Source organism: Melitaea cinxia, chromosome 9 (genome assembly GCF_905220565.1).
Source record: "Melitaea cinxia chromosome 9, ilMelCinx1.1, whole genome shotgun sequence".
In the NCBI taxonomy this organism is placed as follows: domain Eukaryota; kingdom Metazoa; phylum Arthropoda; class Insecta; order Lepidoptera; family Nymphalidae; genus Melitaea; species Melitaea cinxia.
The window spans coordinates 606,995-626,939 of record NC_059402.1 but is presented as its reverse complement, the minus strand read 5'-3'; the positions used below and the strand labels follow the sequence as shown (position 1 = coordinate 626,939).

The 19,945-nt window shown below is 34.6% G+C and overlaps 1 protein-coding gene across 1 annotated transcript; it reads right to left on the bottom strand.

Moving 5' to 3' along the window:
• Positions 1-12,402: 12,402 nt before the first annotated feature.
• LOC123656532 lies at positions 12,403-15,054 on the bottom strand. The gene is made up of 2 exons (XM_045592200.1): positions 14,724-15,054; positions 12,403-13,334 (listed from the first exon to the last, which is right to left on the bottom strand). The coding sequence occupies exons 1-2, from the start codon at positions 15,052-15,054 to the stop codon at positions 12,403-12,405; spliced, it is 1,263 nt and encodes a 420-aa protein (XP_045448156.1).
• Positions 15,055-19,945: the final 4,891 nt, after the last annotated feature.

Here is a 19,945-nt window from a genome sequence, read left to right as displayed (position 1 = left end):
TGGAAAGCTTCACGGGCGCGCAAATCTCTGCAAAACAGAACTGGACCCTATACCTGGTCTTCACGCAGGAAGAGAAGAAGTTGCTGGTGGACCGGGGATACGGGAAAGGGGAGGGGTCGCGTGTCTTGACTATCCACGAGGCGCAGGGCCAGACGAGTGAGAGTGTCATCGTCATCCAGACGAGGAGTGGGAGGCTGCGAATACATGACAGCGTTTCGCACGCGATAGTCGCGGTGACTAGACACACCAAGGCCTGTGTCTACTACACCGACTACAGAGATGACGCGATCTGTCGTTTCGTCGGGAGGGCGGCGGAGGCTACGGAAAAAGACATCCTCGAGCATAGTCTCAAGATGGCGATTCATAATAGAGACACCGCCGTCGTTGAGAGTATTCTCGAGATGTCAAAATAAAATTCGAATAGGTTGCTTTGCTTGGGAGGAGTAAGTTTGGTAGTAATATAGACAATATTAAAAAATATATTTCTAAGAAAACGATTATTACGCATGTAAATAATGTAAGATTTAGCTAGATATAAGTATAGTATTATAAGGAAATAATAATAATACAAAAAAAAAAAAAAAAAAAAAAAAAAAAAAAAAAAAAAAAAAAAAAAAAAAAAAAAAAAAAAAAAAAATGTTGTACCATAGATTAGATTAAGAACCGGTCGGTGGACTCACGTCTCTTTTGGAGACATTAAAAACAAACATAGTCTGACTTGAACAGCGATGTTGTTGACTAACGCCTACCTTGAAATAGAGAAAAAAATAAAAATAAAAATTTGCATGTATTAGAGTAAAAAAGGACATGGGTTCATAAGCCCGTGGATGTATAAGACTTGTTAAAAAAAAAAAAAAAAAAGCCTGTCGCTGGAGGGATCCTGTTGCCTGCAGTTCCGGGACCCTCCAATTAAAGCGGCTGAAGGCTCCCGCAGTTTTTGTCGGTAGTGCACCCCCAAGTGCTAAGCCGACATACGGTCTGGGAATGCCTACCCGGGCATCCTGGATATCACCCGTAAATGGGTTACCCTAAGATATCAAAAAAAAAAAAAAAAAGGTTTGACCGATTCTCGTGAAATTTCGTGTGCATATTGGGTAGGTCTGAGAATCGAACAACATCTATTTTTCATACCCCTAAGCTATAAGGGGGGGGTGGGGGGGATTAAGGGGCTTTATAACATATATGGCAAAACAACGTTTGCGGGGTCAGCTACTATAAATAAAAACTTTTCTATCACTGACAAAGTCTCGAATAAACGAATATTCGGTGCCAGCTGTAGCTAATCATATTTCGATATCGATGCAGTGCGGTCAGTATAACGTTACAGATTGCAATCGGAACACAACACTGCTTGCGACACCCGCACGACGCTTGCGCAATCTCGGCCTATACAAATCTACAGATATGGTCATCTCTTTAAAAGGATCTGGTTTTTTCAAACTAAAAGTATGTTTTATTTTCTTTGCAACAAACTTTACAGCGTATTGTTGATATATCTATATATTTATACGTGAAGTTTAAACTTTGTACCCATATAGAGAGGAAATGCAGAATGCTTATTTTTTTTTAATTATGCAAGAAAAAAACATTACACACACTACCATATATTTGAACCACACACGCATATACATATAGGTACTCTTTTGTTTAATGTTCAAATATAATAATTTAAATTAATTATGACCACTAGTAAATACGGTATGGTGTATGAAACAGTTCGTGTAAATTAAAAATTATTTATTTATAGAGAAATTTATCATGATTATGCCTGTAAAGCCTGGTTTAGCATTTAAAATATATTTTGAAGTACTTTAATTGATGTGTCATTAAGTAAACCACTAAAAATCAAAAATTACTTTTACATAAATGTACTAAAATTCTATCGGTAATGAACTATCAAGATATGTTCTAATAGGACCATAACTTACTAATTTAATAATTGTGTTTGCTAGCAAACGAAAAAAACCGACTTCGATTAAATCGTCAACTAACACTGACTCCGATTATACATCGTCAAGTAACACACCGTTCTCTCCAATTTTCGAATGTTCGCCTCGATTTCTCTGGGATGCCATCATCAGATCCTGGTTTCCTTATCATGGTACCACCCTTGGCATATCTCCTTTCCAAAAAAAAAGAATCATTAAAATCAGTTCATAAACGACGAAGTTATCCGCGAACAAACATTAAAAATATAATTATATATACAGTCGAATTGAGTAACCTCCTCCTTTTTTGAAGTCGGTTAAAAAGATATACAAGGATATTTTACATGTCTGTAAAAAGACAAATTAATATTATTCAATAATGTATAAAAAAAAATGTACTAACTAAACGTAACTGTAGACAGTGCTCGGGATTTATTATGAAATAACATCACATATAGGTCAGGGTGTCTGACATCATGTTATTTACTATTTAGAAACGTTTTCCTCGAAGCCTACTACGAAGAACCAAATATGGGACGCGGCTGACACGTAGTTTATGTGTCAATTCTTCTACTCATCAACACAAGAGTACGAAATTAATTATATTTAAGTAGTGGTTAGAACTCGCAGTTTTACCCATCTTTATGCATTAATTTTATGATATTATCGCCTGTAACAATGGCAAGGTTACCGAAATATCGGGAATTTCAGAATAATAATCACTGTCGGTAGTCTCGTATTATTTGAAATTTTTATAAAATTTCTAAACAAACGTTAATAGTAAATGGTATAACAAATATAGGTACATAAACATATATTTACTATTTAAAAAAAATTAAACTTTTCAAATCTTTTGTACCAAACACTTGTTTAAAGTGTAAGTGACACCTGATGGTAAGCGATAACCGTAGCCGTGGACGCCTACAATACCAAAAATATCACAAGCTACCCTACCCCGGACACTTCTCAGGAGCTCTGGTCACCTTACTAACCACAGAAACGGAACGTTATTTGAGAGCAGTATTATTTATCTGTGATCTTCTCTAAGGTCGAGGTACTTCCCCAGTCGGGCTGCTCCAAGATTTGAGCAGGATACCTCTTGCTGCACAGCCTAAATCAGTTAATTTGAACATTATTTTTGATTCTTAAATATAAAGTTATTTTTTACTGCCTCCAAGTGTTTTTTTAGTAGTAGTGTCAACTTTAATGCCACTAATACATCAAAACTTAAATATAGTATTTCATATAAATCAAATCTATCTATTTGTCTTAAAAGCTCTAAAATCTATGCTTAAACGTCGCGATTCCGATCCCACGCCTCACCTTATACGACAGACTATTTTTATAAATGAGTCTAAAATTCTTTGATGCGACATCTATAAATAAAAAAAAAACACGATTTTTTTGCTTTAAGGTCGTTCTGATTTATCCTCCTATGTCTTGTCACACCGAAATAAAAAAAAAAAGTTTTTGTCCTTTTATAATCGCTTACCATCAACTGAACCGTTCGCTTGTTTGCCGACCTAGTTACTAGTTACATACAAAAAAAAAACATTGTCTTTGAGAATTGAAATGATGTTCAAATTTGGAATGGGTTAATTTCGACGTTTTTAGTTTTATCGTTTTGATATTCACGCCTGTTAATTACATTGAAAAAGTTTAATACATTGCAAACAAATAAGCAATCACTTTTCATACAAATGAATTTATGAAATTTCAATGTAAGATAACTTCATTTAGGAGTCTGTATTAGTATCAAGTGATTTTATGCTGCATGTAATATGTGTTGTGGTATTTTAAATGTCAACGTCGATAAGAAAACTTTGGTTCACTCGATTAGCATGGAAACTGCTGTTTAACGCCATGTTTCTTTAATTAGCCTTTTACTAAATGTTAATTAGATACCGTTGTAAAAAATTGTGTTATTTAGGTATTTTTGTTTCTTTAGCAAATGTATATATAATTATTTTCTGCCAAAATCTGTTTTGTTTCGTAAATTATGAAATGTAGCTATTTAATAACCATTTTTTTTTTATTTGGAATCTCTTAATTTCTGCTAATTACCTACCTTTACGTTAAATTTATTATAGAAATATCGAGAACGCTTTCTTGCATATCTTTCACTATATGTTTAATTTATAATGTTTCGGTTCTGAAACAGCCCGTTAAGGACCGACGGCTTAACAAAAACCTTGTTATTTTTCAAGGACGAGTATTTACATCTAGAATTTTTTTTTGAAATTATAATATAGCCTATGTCACTCACGGATAGCGTAGCTTCGCAACAGTGTAATTTTTTTTTAAATCTGTTCAGTTTTTCGGAGTCTATTCAATGCAAACAAACAAATCTTTCCTCTTTATAATATTAGTATTAGATCAACGTATTAAAAAAAATCTAAGTTGTCCCTTGAAAATACTAGGTTAATCATTTATATAAGATAGAAACGGTTAACAAGTTGTATTTACGTGGTGAGTAAATGTAGCCTAAGCTCATAGGGAAGTACGTTGTTGACAGCGAGGTGTAAGGTCCGCAACAGGTTGATTATACTACACGAAAAGGTGATTGTTACCTGTAGCCTGAGAATACCTGCAGATGTCTGTGTGTATTACCATAATGCGTAATAACGCTTGTTTTCATTCTAGTGCCATAAAATTATCTTGAAATTCGCAAACTTTTTACGCGTACGCATTAAATTGTGCTTACAATTAAAAAAAAATAAAGAAAAAAAAAGAAAAAACGAGTCAATAGATCAAAAACAGTATTAGTTGACGGTTATGTGATAAATAGAATTTTTTTTCAAAATACTGTAAAGGTAGAATGTACTTATATATAATTATTTTCCTTAAACCATAACGATCGCGGTACAATGTTAAATATTTTGGGCTGTGAGTCAGGAACATGTGTGCGGTGTCCTCGTGCGAGACTCGCCGCCCTTGTCCCACTGCGGGGTGAGCGTAGGGCTGAGCAAGATGAGACTCACCTATTATTTATTTTATTTTTTTACTTCAAAGATGGCAAACAAACGTACAGTTCCTCTGATAGTGAGCGGATACCGTAGCGTAGCGATTGTATTGTATTGTATTCTCCCTCAGAGTTATGGCTCCCTTACCACAGGAACACAACCTGCTTGAAAGCAGTATTATTCAGCTGTGATCTTCTGTAAGGTTAAGGCACTTCTAGAGTGGGACTGATCCCAATTTTTAGAAAGATATTTCTTTTTATTTATGTATTATATGAACTACGAATAAATTACATATGAATATATATCATTTATCTTTCCTTGAGTTTGCACACACATATGCCTAATGCAACATCTATATGGCCAATACAAATCGCTGTCGTGAACGGGGATCGAACCCGCGACCGTTAGCGCAACAGCCAGCGTTGTGACCACTGCGCTAACGGACGTCATAATTCTATTGTGGTTAAAATCTCGACTGCATCCTCTAATCTTCTTCATGTTTACTTCATTCTTCGTGAAATTTGTAAATCTCTTTCTTTATTTAATACGGTAATTATATGTTTTGTATCGTTAAATAACACAAATAAAAAAAAATTATCTTCATATAAGCATGTTGACATATCACGTACAGCCCTGCACCGCATTCCCGCATTTTTAAAATGACAATTATTCCTTATAGACGGCACGGTAAAGGTCGGATGAGCGCTTGTTGCCTTTCATTGCTGATTTGATTTTACATATTTTTTTACTGTCGCCTTACGCAGATTATTTACATTAGTACAGTAACTATATAACGTAACTCTCTCTCTTTCTATCTTCACTGGCTTATATCTCCCTCTCAACTTCCGTTCGCCTCGCTTGATCTTACTTTTCGTAACGCTCTCGTCATTAACCAGCTTACTCCCCAAGTCAAGCGTCCGTAAAGAAGTTTTACTTAAAAAATAAATGCAGATCTCTTTATTTATATATCTATACTATTAATAAGAATAGATTTGACTTTTTACTTTCTTGGTAATAGATAAACTGATAAATTATTGAACCGTTTAAACAATAACAGAATATGGCTTGTCACCTCTATCGCAGAACCGAAGGCCGCTGGAGCAAACGTGTCCTGGAGTGGAGACCGAGTGTTGGCAAACGCATTGTGGGACGTCCTCCGGCTCGCTGGACCAACGATCTACGCAAGATCGCCGATGGAGGAAGGATGGAGATTGCGGAAAAACAGAATATTTGGTTTTAACTTGAGGTATTTAAGCAACAGTGAACTGCAAAAGGCTGACGAGAAATGGTGATGTGATTGTATTATGTGATTATTGTATTGTATTATGATATTGCATTTAAAATCAGTAAGGCGCCCTTTAACCATAATATTTTGATTGTATTGATTGTAGGCATCATTACAGTCGTTTATCGTATATTTTCATTCTAATTGACACTGGTTTAATCACCTGTGCTGATTTTGCATTATTCATCATTATCATTTCAGCTTATTGCAGTCCACGGCTGGACATAGGCCTCCACAAGTTCATGCCAAAAACGGTATGAACTCATGTGTGTTGCCTATAGTCACCACGCTGGGCAGGTAGGTTGGTGACCGCAAGGCTGGCTTTGTCGCACCGAAGACGCTGCTGCGTGTCTTCGACCTGTGTATTTCAAAGCCAGCAGTTAGATGGTTATCCCGCCATCGGTCGGATTTTTAAGTTCCAAGGTGGTAGTGGAGTGTTATCCCTTAGTCACCTCTTACGACACCCACAGAAAGAGAAGGGGTGGCTATACTAAAACACAGTTGATATATTATTTTTAAAACAGTAACTGCGGAGTTTCTTGCCAATTCTTCTCTGCAGAATCTACATTCCGAATGGTAGCTTCATTTTTTAAAATAATAACCACTTTTAAAATTGTAATTTGTAAAATGACGATGCGAAAGTGCATTTGAAGCTTATTTGAATAAATTTATTTAATTTAATTTAATTAAAAGGGCTCAAAAAAAATTTAACAAATCAATAATAGTTAGTAATATCACATTAGTCACTAGATTTCCACCGTGCCTTCGTTTAAATGGACTACACAAAAAAACAAACCTAATGTCACTCAGTGATAACATAGCAGTCTTCCGTTGAAAGAATTCACATTAATCGTCAAACAAAAATCATATGTTGTAGATAACTTAGATAACTTACTTTTACTAGGCACGAAAAATTACGTTACAATAATTTCAAGTGTTGGATTGTCAACTGGTTTAATAGAAAAAATAATAAAAAAAAAACGAAAAAAAAAAAACGGCACAAATATTCGTCACTAATTCCAAATTACATCTTTGTGCCGTTTGCAGTCGAAACACTTGGACCTTGGAGTAGCAGTGCTAAAAACTTTTTTAAATGAAATAACACCTCGCCTTATTGCCTCCACTGGTGACAAGAGGGCTGATGCATTTTTTGCCCAGAGAATCGGCATAGCGATTCAACGGGGAAATGCTGCCAGCATTCTTGGCACAATTCCGCGCGAACATAATTTATACCAAAACTATCTGTAAATATTTAGTTCTTAAGTTGTGAATTGTAAATATGTATAATATTTTGTATAAATAAAATTGTGATTTAATAGATTGACATCGTCTTTTGGTAAATAATACATTATTAGACATTTATTATTAAAGTGGTTGACTGTTTTTGTTTCATTTTGTGTTTTTAGTTTAAATCTAAACATTGATTTTTTTTGTACTAAAATTTCATACGTAGTATTTTTCGGTGCATCAAATTCTATTCTGAATACCAAGTCACTCTCCAAGATACTCAATTTTATTTGCCCTAACCTCCAATATCAATAAAAGATTACATAACAATTACATAAAAAAATCATCATAAGGTTGTTCTCGCAAACGTATGTAATAACAAGTAAGTGTCAAGCGTGCGACGTCACAGCAGGTGAACAGCTAACAGGTTCCGTGGACAGCCTTCAAGGATCGCTGGCTCCCTAACTGCATTGACCGCATCTTGGCGCTTGCGTTACAATTATAAGAAAATGCTAAATATTTTGGAAAAGTCTACTATTTATTGCTTGTTCATCGCAGTTTTAGAGTTCGAAACGTAACAACTTTGGTTGTTTTAATTTTATTTATGTGTTAAGGTACATAAACATTATGTAAATATTGTACAGTAGCTTTACTTGCGAATTTGTTTGCGATTGTTTTCTTTTTAAGAATAAGTTTTTATGATTTTAGGTTCTATGAACACTGTCTCTAACGGCCTTACCAGTCCCTCAATAAGTTGTATATGTGGGAATGGGTCGCCATTTTGTATATGTATATATCAAATTAACAAAAAGACTAAGGTTATTTTGAACTCCCGCCAAAGACCGTACATTTCTGTACATTCACTACCATTTCTGTAAATTCTGGGCTTCTAGCTGTTTGGACCTATGTTCAAGATTACAATGTCTGAAAATTTCTGAAGCAGTAGAAAAGTATATTATATATGACATATAAAGTTATCCAATAGTTAAATGTTTCAAATTTGTTTTTTCTCTTTTGTCATTAAGCTACATTACATCTGTATACGGTAACTATTCGCCTTATGGCCTTTTGATAAAGATCTCTAATAGTCTATCAGTGTGAGTATGAGCGAGAATAATTTTACCAACAACCGGTAAATTAAAAATATTTCTCAAGATGGACATCCATCAACTTATCATTGACATCATTAACTGAAAGAGGAAAATCTGGAACAGCCCGACTTGGGAAGTACCTCGGCCTTGCAGAAAATGTCAGCTAAATAGTACTGCTTTATTTATTTATTTATTTCATACATACAAGCTTACAAAGCTTTCCTCCAGACACAAGTAAGTCAATCAAAATAAAAAACCGGAAAAACACAGGTATGACAAACGAAGAAAATAATGATAAATGTAGAATTAGAAATATACAATCTTATCAAAATACAATAATTAAAATTTACGATGTCAATAAAAATAAATTACTCTCAGTGGATGATATTAAAAGAAATAAATATCAATAATTTGGTTAAGAAAATCATATGTAGAAATTACAATATATCTACAACACTGTCAAAATACAATACCTAGTCAAAAGTAGTCTTTCAAGCAGAGTTGTATTTCTCTGGTGGGTAAGGTGACCAGAGCTTCTGGGGTGTATTGTGGCTGGAGTAAACAACCCCCGGCGATGCTTCTTGTGTTGCAGGCGTTTATAAGCTACGGTAATCGCTTACCATTAGGTGAGCCGTACGCTTGTGTGCCGACCTAATTTTATATATAAAAAATATACAAGATAAACATCCATCAATACCGAGTCATAAACAGTTACATGAGCCAATAAATTAACTATTTCCGAAGGTTAGTCGGTCCCTAAAAATCAGATAAAGTTAAATGTCGCGAGATTGGCGAGATGCCGCCTGATATGGTACCCGTCGTGACTTGTCCGCGACACAGATCCGAGCAACAGATGGTCAAACACACGCTTATATTTTGGTTTCACATAGCCTTTATATAAATGAGACTATACTTACTAACTTACGCTGTGTGGTTACAGCAGTGAGAATATAGCCACCCCCTCTCTTCCCGTGGGTGTCGTAAGAGGTGATTTAAGGATAACACAGTTCCACTACCACCTTGGAACTTAAAAAGCCGACCGATGGCGGGATAACCATCTAACTGCTAGCTTTGAAATACACAAGTCTAAGACGGGCAACAGCGTCTTCGGTGCGACAAAGCCAGCCCTGCGGTCACCAACCCGCCTGCCCAGCGTGGTGACTCTGGGCAACACACATGAGTTCACACCATTTTTGGCGCCTATTTCTTTCTTCTATTCTATTGGAAGCCTAAGTCCAGCAGTGGGCTGTAATATGCTGATGTGAAATACGTTTATTATATTGGTATATACAATTGTACATACTCCCTTTTGTAAATAAATTTAGCGACCATCTGTACCATCGACTGCAGCGATCAATCACAACAAGCGAAATAGAATACAATTGAAACTCATTAAACCAAAATGAGTTGAAAGCATGCCATATGCAATATACATATGTAATCGCTTTTGTATAACGCCGAGTTAAATAAGTACGTCAAAAAGTTGTTGCGCAATAAAATGGATTATCTCTTAATAGAGATTCAAGATGGTCTAGTACAGACGGGCATGACTTAAAAGTCCGGGCTACCCTCTCATTTTAAAAGCTAAGATTATAGTGTTGAAGAAAACACCGGATAAAATGAGCAGGTATAGGAATTCACTTATTCAGCGAATGTTTATGTCTATGTAATGTCTTAGACATTTCTGTAATTTTTTTCATATAAAATTCTCGTGTCACAATATTAGTTACCATACTCCTTCCAAAACGGTTTGACAGATTTGTATGAAATTTTGTGTGCATATCGGGTTGGTCTGAGAATAAGCCAACATCAATTTTTTATACCCCTAAGTTATAAAGGGGGGAGGGGTCAAGGGGTTTAATAACATATATAACAAAACAATATTTGCGGGGTCAGCTAATCCCTACTAATATTATAAATGTGAATGTAAGTTTGTTTGTTACGTTTTCACGCGAAAAATACTTAACTGATCATTATGAAACTTTGTACACATATTCTTGGCGGTATGAGAAGTAACACAGGCTACTTTTTATAAAAATAAAAAAATAATGCGAACGAAGCCGCGGGTAAAAGCTAGTAATTTTATAAACACTTATATATTCATATTTTTTGTAGAGCGGTGTCATCATTATCCTTCATAGAAGAAGCTTCTGTACAGTAAAAGGACTATTTATCATGTTTTTGGTTTTAGCATAGTTTTTAATGACTAATTTTGTATCCTATTTTCTCATCTTAACCGAATGAATCATTTTCTGCGATCGGGTTTACGTATTAAAACTATCCAACACTTATCAAACTTATTTACTAACTTTGTAAATACTGTTTTAACAACATTGACCTAATTATTCTTAAACATAGACTTATAAATATTTTTTAGGTATTTATATACATTTTTTGCGTGTAATTCATTAACATTATTGCAAGGTGTAGCACCAAAAATGGTTTTAAGCTTACACGGCCGACTTCAAGTAAAACAAGTTATATGTCAACAAAATTAAATTTTATGGTGTCATTCTTGTCTTTTTTATTACTAAAATAATATAATATTTAACGTGAATATGGAATTACAACAATCAAAAATTAATATCATTGTATTTTAGTAACCTTGTTCGACACAATAGACTTACTCATCCAAAAAAACTAAGTCTCTATTCATTTAAGAACTACAAACAACAAATATTTTTACACTTTAAAGACAAGCGCACGGCTCACCTGATGGTAAGCGATTACCGTAGCTTATAGACGTCTGCAACACCAGAAGCATCGCAAGCGGCGATGCCTACCCTATCCCCAATTTCCTTCAGGAGCTCTGGTCACCTCACTCACCACAGGAACAACACCGCTTGAAAGCAGTATTATTTAGCTGTGATCTTCTGTAAGTCGAGGTACTGCCCCAGTCGGGTCTCCATATTTTAAGCAGGAAATTTCATGCTGTGCCCTACCTCAGTTAAATTACTCTACAAAGACAAGCTTAAAATATAAAATAATTATGAATATATATACAATTATTTACTTAAAGTATATGAATATCTTGATTATCTATTATAGAACTAAATTCCTACATTAACATATTAGTTTGGTTTATCAATAAAATTATTATAAGCTTACTCAATAAATTGCTCAAATTCACTTTGTTTGACATTTTCACACACGTTTTTGTTCACACGTGTTTGTCAAACAAATAGCGGTCGGAACAAGAAAACATCATTGCGTGCGTGCGTTGCGTGTGACAGTTAAAGAAAACCGAGACACTTCTGAGTCTGATTTATTTGGTCATCAACACATTTACAAAAAAATTTGCAATAAAAAGTCTTACTATCAAACACGAAAAATTGGATATTATATTATGGATATACATATAATATGTACATCCATAGGTACTTGTTATTTTACAATTGTTACACTTACAGCTTAGACACTTATGTGTCAGAATTTATAATCATAAAAAAAGGTCATAAAAAAGTTAAAAAAACGTTCAGTAAAAAGTATTTTTGTCAGAAATAGAAAATGAAAATGTACTTTATATCACCATCATCATCATTTTAGCCTATCCCAGTCCACTGTTGGACACAGGCCTCCACAAGTTCACCCAAAAATAGCGCGAACTCATGTGTTTTGCCCATAGTCACCACGCTGGGCAGGCGGGTTGGTGACTGCAGGGCTGGCTTTGTCGCACCGAAGACGCTGCTGCCCGTCTTCGGCCTGTGTATTTCAAATTTTGTTGGATGGTTATCCCGCCGTTGATCGATTTTATAAGTTCCAAGATGGTAGTGGAACTGTGTTATCCCTTAGTACTTTATATAACAGATACAATTCGACTGTAATAAACGACTCTTCAATTTTTGCTACTACATATATGGCAATTTAAAACTAAAATAAATTCAACTAGCCAGCAACTTGGCTGCTCCTTAACGTCTTAACAAATATTTTTCGACTATTTCTTCGGATAGTTCCAACTGTTTGATTCTATACACGTTGCTTTCTTTGGCGTGTTCTATTACTGGCACGGATCGATCTACTTCCAAAAGATACGTAAATGTTTCCGGATCATCAAACGTCTTCTTAGCTGTTACTGGATCCATTAATGAGTACGGGAATATTGCCGCTGCTAATAGCATCCCAAACAGCCGAGCTTTCTCACACCAGGCCAAAAAATTTTCAAGATCATAATTCAGTGAAACCATTCTTCGCTTCGTATCATCATCCAACGATTCTGAGAAAACTGTATAATAATGACGGAGCACTTCGCTTTCGTGACGCTCTCGAAAACTTCTAGTAGTTGTTAAATGCAGAAACAGCATCATGTCGAAGGCTGGTGGAGCAAACCGCATGCATTGAAAGTCTATTAGCACGGCGTTAGTGGCTACGTCTCCAGAATAACGAAACAAAATGTTATTGAACCACAAATCCTTATGAATAAGTACATTTAAAGTACCTTCGTAATATTTTATATCATCACAGGCCCTGATATACAAGTCAACTAACCTCTCTTCTAAATCACTTGGATAACATTTAGAATTTGTGGAAAATTCCTTTAGCAAATTGCTAGTTAATTTAGCAGCGGCTCTTAACCATGGCGTATCGTAAAATACTGGTTCAGTCATGACATGACCATATTCGTCGAAAAAATTATAAGGCTTATTTTCAAGAACGGTTTTCTTCGTCTCATAGTTGGCGAAGGCCGCGTGGAAGCGAGCAATGGATGTTGCAGTAACCATAACATGATTTTTGTCAAGATATTTCGAAGAAGGGTAAGATTTGTATCCTTCTGCGCCGAGGTCAGGCATCACCAAAATATTATCCGTATAAATATAAGCTTTCGGTCTCCAAGGGTTTGAATCTGAAAATTAGAAATTATGTATTTAGAATGTTAATATGTAAAGTGCAAATAACTTTTGTACAGAGCAGTTTATATCTTTATGTTTGTTAGAAGACTTTAGCCATTAACAATTTTCCTACCGAGAGTACCTATCTATATTTTTATATAAACATAGTTGAAAACACTCATTTATTTATAACTAGCGGACCCGGCAGACGTTGTCCTGCCCGGAAAACAGCTACCAAATTTGATTGCTTACATACCGATAGCAGCGTCACCTACCGGGTCCAATTGAGATAAAAACTACCCTATCGCCCAAGTTAAACTAAATTACAGACGCTTATAAAATTTGATAAAAATTTGTTCAGTAGTTTCAGAGTTACATACCGATATCAGCGCCACCTACCAGGTCCGATTGAGATAAAAACTACCCTATCTCCCAAGTTGGACCAAATTATAGATGCGAACAAAATTTGATAAAAATTGGTTCAGTAGTTTCGGAGTTAGATACCAATAGCAGCGCCACCTGTCGGGTCCAATTGAGATAAAAACTACCCTATCTCCCAAGGTAAACCAAATTACATATGCTTAAAAAATTTGATAAAAATTTGTTCAGTAATTTCGGAATTACATACATTTAAAATTGTCATTGTTAACGCCCACCCCCGCAATCCTTATTGGTCATGAGTTATCCTAAAATGCGCTCATCGACCATTTCTACATCACATACAAGAGATTCGTACCAAATTTTGAGTCGATAGTTTAAAAACAGGAATTTTCCATTGTTAAAGCCCCACAACAATATACTAGGTAATGTGAAATAGCTAGTTAATACCATTTTTACTGTATGTAAATTAAATTAAAATGCGGTCTACGAATAAAATCAATTTAATCATTAATAACTTACGTAAAATGCGCCCTAATATATTATTTAACATGAAATTGATTGAATAGCAATTGAATTTACATTTTAGTTAGAAAACGTTTCTATGGGAAAAAGAAAAGGGCTGTTTTTAGGATTTTCACGGAAATTATTCGTATTTTTCTCGCCGTAAAAACCACCCTTGGACTTCAACGAACATTTTAAAAAAAGAATTGCTAAAATTGGTCCAGGCGTTGTTGAGTTATACGCTTACGAACACATTTTACAATTCATTTTTATATTTTACGATTCATTTTTATATATAAGATAACAATCTCAGAACAATATACAGTACATTAACAAAAAACTAGTAGAAATTATTGATATTACGTGGCATTTCTAAAAATTTCTGGTCATGTTCTCACGTCCCAATTCATTCTTATTAACCTAAACCAAATTATTTCTTATTAACCTAAGAAATATCTTCACATCACAATGCAACACTTTTGTAACAGTAAATTTTTAAAAAGGAAGCATCACAAACTTACCACATGTCTCATCATCTATCTCTTCAAAGATCTTATAAAGTAAAGCCTCTCTCTTGTTAAAACTATTTTGTGTAATAAAGTCAGCCTTCGGTTGGTTATTCATTGGTAAACTTTTTATAAACAAATGTATCTCCTTAATTAAGTCCTCCTTGACGTAAAGCTTAAGTCTTAAATGGTCCCCAAGGAATCCAACAAGACCCGCCGAAGCTGATTTCAGATCATAGCCAACAATTTTAGCTCCCGGTTTAGCTACTTTACTCAAAATATGTTCCAATTGTTTCTCATTTAAAATATCTTGAATATTTGTAATATTTTTTGCACTGCACTCCATCTTTAAGCTATCCGAGACGGTTTTGAAGATCTTAGCATCTCCACGGGCTTTATATAAAAGGGGAAATTGATTTATAAGATAGTTATGTTGATCTTTGTCTATTTATTGTTTCCACTCTCTTGTTTGTCTGTAGTAATTTTATAATTAAATTGAACCTTATGGTGAAAAATATAAGATTTTAACTATTTCTGTAATTCATCTTTTAAGCATTCATTAGTGATAAGATCTGTGTGATATTGAACATAGACTTAAGCGCTACTGTAAATAAAATAATTTTCATTGTTGTCTGCTAATGAACTATGAAAGAGCTATTTTAAGCGGATATCAGTATTGACACGCAGGAAATTTGTATATTAGATAACGTTAACGAGTAAAAGTTTTTATTGTTATGTTTGATAGGAAAACTAATAATTAATAAAACAATTTAAGATACTTAGTACCTAACTATTGTTATTATTTTTTACTAGCTGTGCTCACAACTTCGTCCGCGTGGAATTAAAAAAAATATCGTTTAGTTCGCAGTTACAAAGAAAAACCTAAAATTAAATTAGCCTAAGTTACCCCTTATTACATCAGCTATCTGCCAGTGAAAGTCCCATCAAAATCAGTCGAGCCGTTTCAGAGATTAGCAGGAACAAACAGACAGACAGATAGACAAAGAGACAAAAATCGTATAAAATGTTATTTTAGTATATGTACCGTGTATGTACATTTAGTAAAAAGCGGTTATTTTAATATTACAAACAGACACTCCAATTTTATTTCACTTCAGCCTATCGCAGTCCACACTGCTGGACACAGGCCTCCACAATATCGCGCCAAAAGTGGCGTAAGGCGTGGCGCAGGGCTGGCTTTGTCGCACCGAAGATGCTGCTGCCCGTCTTCGACCTGCATATTTCAAAGCCAGTTGGATGGTGATCCCGCCATCGGTCAGCTTTTTAAGTTCCAAGGTGGTAGTGGAACTGTGTTATCTCTTAGTCGCCTCTTACGACAACAATTTATTTATTTGTATCGATTTAATTTATAAGCGATTAGCAAGACAGAATGGCATGAAAATCTTAGAGAGGTTTACCTGGACAAATTGTTGCGTGCATTTACATAATTTGACCCATTATTTTATGTATATTTTTTTTATCATAATTACAAAAACATATTATAGTAACATTTCAAAACAACGAAGACTTTACGAATGTTATTTATTACGCATCCTTGTCTGTAAATATTTTTCTCAGTCCAACAAAAATTGTTCCTACATATTTTGTAATATTTGCATAGTTTTTTTATCATCTCATAAATAAATGTGATAAGAGTTGGGGAATTTATAAATAAACTTTGAAAGGTGACACCGATGACTTAAAAGAAAACACGATTATATTATTTTCATTAGAAGTTGTTTACAGTGGCTTTTCTCGCGTAGGTATACAAACTGGACTGCAAAGAAAAAGAGTCGGTTACAAAATCTTTAATATCTTCAAAACTACCTGACTTTGCTTCATGAAATTAATATTCAATTAAAGAATATTTAATGTCACATAAAATAACATATAATACATTTTTATTTGTTTTTGATAAACGTTTAAAAAAACTGAAAATGTAAGAAAATAGTCGTTGGATTTTTTTTCGTTGTGTTTTCATCTGCAATCAGTCCTTGGATTATAAGCGGATGGCTGGTGCGATAACTGGCGTAATGAGAGAGCCCTCCATTGAGAGCACTTCTCGGATTATGAGGGTGCTACACCCTCTCGTGCAGCTGTAGTACATCATGCCTCTTTAGGCGCCTAAGATGTTTTTGGCTTTGCAGCTGGGTTGCTAATTGATAAGGGTGTAGGGCAAGTCTTTGTTGGTATATTTTTGAGGCAGCTCTAATTTCCTCCTTCACTGTGTTCATTTGCAAGGTTGCATGGATTTTACCGTTCCTGGTGAACCAAGAAACATTGGAAATGGTGCGCAAGATGATATTTTGTGATATTTATATCATAGCAATATTTGAGTTACTGGCACTTCCCCAGAACTGTATCCCATACGTCTACACTGGTTGGTCGTTGGAATTTAGCACAATAAATTTCAAATAAACTGTTTCGCGTTTGTTTTACTTTTTCAATAAAAAAAGTTATAAATTTGATGCCTCTGTTTTATACATTTTATTATTCTGATGTTACCATGTCGTTAACCCCCGAAGAATGTACCAGGATCCTGACAAGGCTTGAAGGTGGGCACAGTTAGCCAAGTACAACGAGAACTGTTGGTGTGACTCTTTCTACAGTTACGTAGAAAGTTAAGTAGAAATAACAATAACTTTCTAGCTAAGATTTATACGATTTTATTGTAAGGTAACCATTTTGCTAGTATAATAGATTTCAAATCTTTAGAATCAGTATACGTATTAACATATAGATTTTTTTTCTATCACACCCCAAGAAAATCTTTAGTTAACAGTTCTTTATAATATTAACAGTTCTTTATATATTCTAATTCGTAAAAAGGTTGGGTCATTATTAAGACGGTTGAGAGACAGCAGCAATGGCATCCTCAAGATGATTGCTTCACGCACGGATTGTCCGATCCAACATAGGTTGATGTGCGTAGTAATAGGAAAAGGGTGACTTCTTGTTCTTTTATGTATTTGACATTGTATTGTGTTTTAAATAATTTCTGAATGTATTAAGAATTATTATTATTATTATTTTTTGTTTGTTAATTAATTATTTAATTTAATAGGTTGACTTTGCTTATTATTGACATTAATAAATTATTGACATGAATTCTATTTAATCGATTACTAAATATTGTATATTTGTGTGTATTTTGATATAATTATCCTATGTTTTATTATTTTCCTATGTTTATTTTGGTTTTTTCTCTGTTTCTTAATTATGTTTGTATTCTGCTGTTTAATTGTATGGACTTTGTCTGAAATAAAATTATTATTATTATTATTATATTATTATAAATTTCTTGGTTATATATGTTTGTTTTTGTTTCTTAGGGAGATTTAACAGAAATATTTATAATTATGACTTCGTCCGCGTGGAATTTAGCAAAAAAGGTATTGTTCAGTTGGCAGAATTATACAAAAAAAAAAAAAAAATTGAAATGTAAAAGTAGCCTAAGTTACCCCTTAATATATCAGCTATCTGCTAGTGAAAGTCCCGTCAAAATCGGTCCAGCCATTTCAAAGATTAGCTGGAACAAACAGGCATACAGACAAGAATTGTAAAAAATGTTATTTTGGTATATGTGCCGTGTATACATCTATATGCATTTTGTAAAAAGCGGTTATTTTAATATTACAAACAGACACTCCAATTTTATCTATTTTTATGGTAAAAGAAAATCGCTTCAAACTCACCTGCGGGGTTAGAATTCAACTCTTCAAAAAGTTTGTAAATAAATACTCTCTTGTTGAAAGTATTTTGCGTGACGTCAAGCTTCGGTTTGTTGTTCATTAGTATACTTTGAACAAACAAATGTATTTTCTTGACTGAATCTTCTTTCACGTGTAGCGTTAAACTTATATCCGCGACGCTGACACCGACGTCCTACAGACGCCGCATTGGCACAACGTTTACAGCTATGGACTGTACCTGTTGCGTCGGCGGTTGCGGGTTCGATCCCCGCTCATGACAAACATTTGTATTGGCCATACAGGTGTTTGCCGTGGTCTGGGTGTTTGTGCAGTCCTTGTCGGTCTCCCCACCGTGCCCCGAAGAGCACGTTAAGCCGTCGGTTCCGGTTGTTATCATTTACACCTGATAGCAATCGTTACTCACGGTAAGGAAATATATCCACCAACCCGCATTGGAGCAGCGTGGTGGGTTACGCTCCGATCCTTCTCCTACATGGGGAAAGAGGCCCGGTAGTGGGAAATTACAGGCTGAAGCGTTAACCTTATATAACGATCTCCAAGGAATCCTGAAAGACCAGTTGCAGCCGATTTGAAATGATAGCTAATACTTTTGGCTCCTAGTTTAGTTATTTTGCTTAAAATGTGTTCCAATTGTTGGTCACTTAAAATATTATATATTTTTAAGCACCTGGGTTGAATTAAAGTATGGTACGCAACGTGCTTGCGATGCTTCTGGTGTTGCGGGCAATTCAATGCTAACTAACTAACTAGGCAATAAGCTATGGTAATCGCTTATCATCAGGTGAGCCGTAAGTTTGTTTGCCCAACTAGTTATAAAAAAAGAACCTTCATCATCATTCTGTCGTATTATAATATTGAATAAAAACTAAAACGCTACTGATAATAAAAAATTTGCAGTTTCATGTCCGTTACATAGAATAAAAGTATTTGGTATAAGATAGTAGTGAAGCTTATTGATTTCAATAAAGTTCATTATTTACACTAACTTTTGCTTATGATCTCGTGTTGGTATGGTACTATGAGTAGCCTTCTTAACCGACTTCAAAAAAGTAGGTTTCAATTCGGAGGTTTCAATATATATATATTGCTGCCTGCCCGTTACGGTCATTACAAAGTTTTGGTCTGTTAAATTTCGCTAATATTGTTCTAGGTTGAGATCTGCTCTGAATCATTTTAGCAATCCTGGCGCAGAAATATAATCTTTTTCGTTGTTCGTATGTTTAAGAGCCATTTCACAATTTTACGCTCTGCAAGTTTAGGTAAATTTGGTCGCATCGCGCGAGTCGTACGAGCCGCGCGATCTTTGTGCTAGTACGTATAGTGTGACAACCAAAAGACCATCGTGATCATTTTCTGATGTATAATAAAAATTATAACTATGGTATAAAATGTTTTTTACATAATTAATTTGTTAAAAATTTCAAGTATGTTATATAACAACAGTCAATAAATTTAAAATAAAATTAAAAAAATCAATTTTATGAAACAATTTTTTTAAATTGATTTAGTTTTTTCAGTTTACGA

What these genes read in the sequence shown, in the direction of transcription:
- LOC123656532 (XM_045592200.1), bottom strand. Translation starts at nt 15,054, where the DNA reads ATGGAGTGCAGTGCAAAAAATATTACAAATATTCAAGATATTTTAAAT. An exon ending in GATAGATGATGAGACATGTG is followed by an intron (nt 13,335 to 14,723) that starts GTAAGTTTGTGA and finishes TCTAATTTTCAG; the next exon opens with ATTCAAACCCTTGGAGACCG.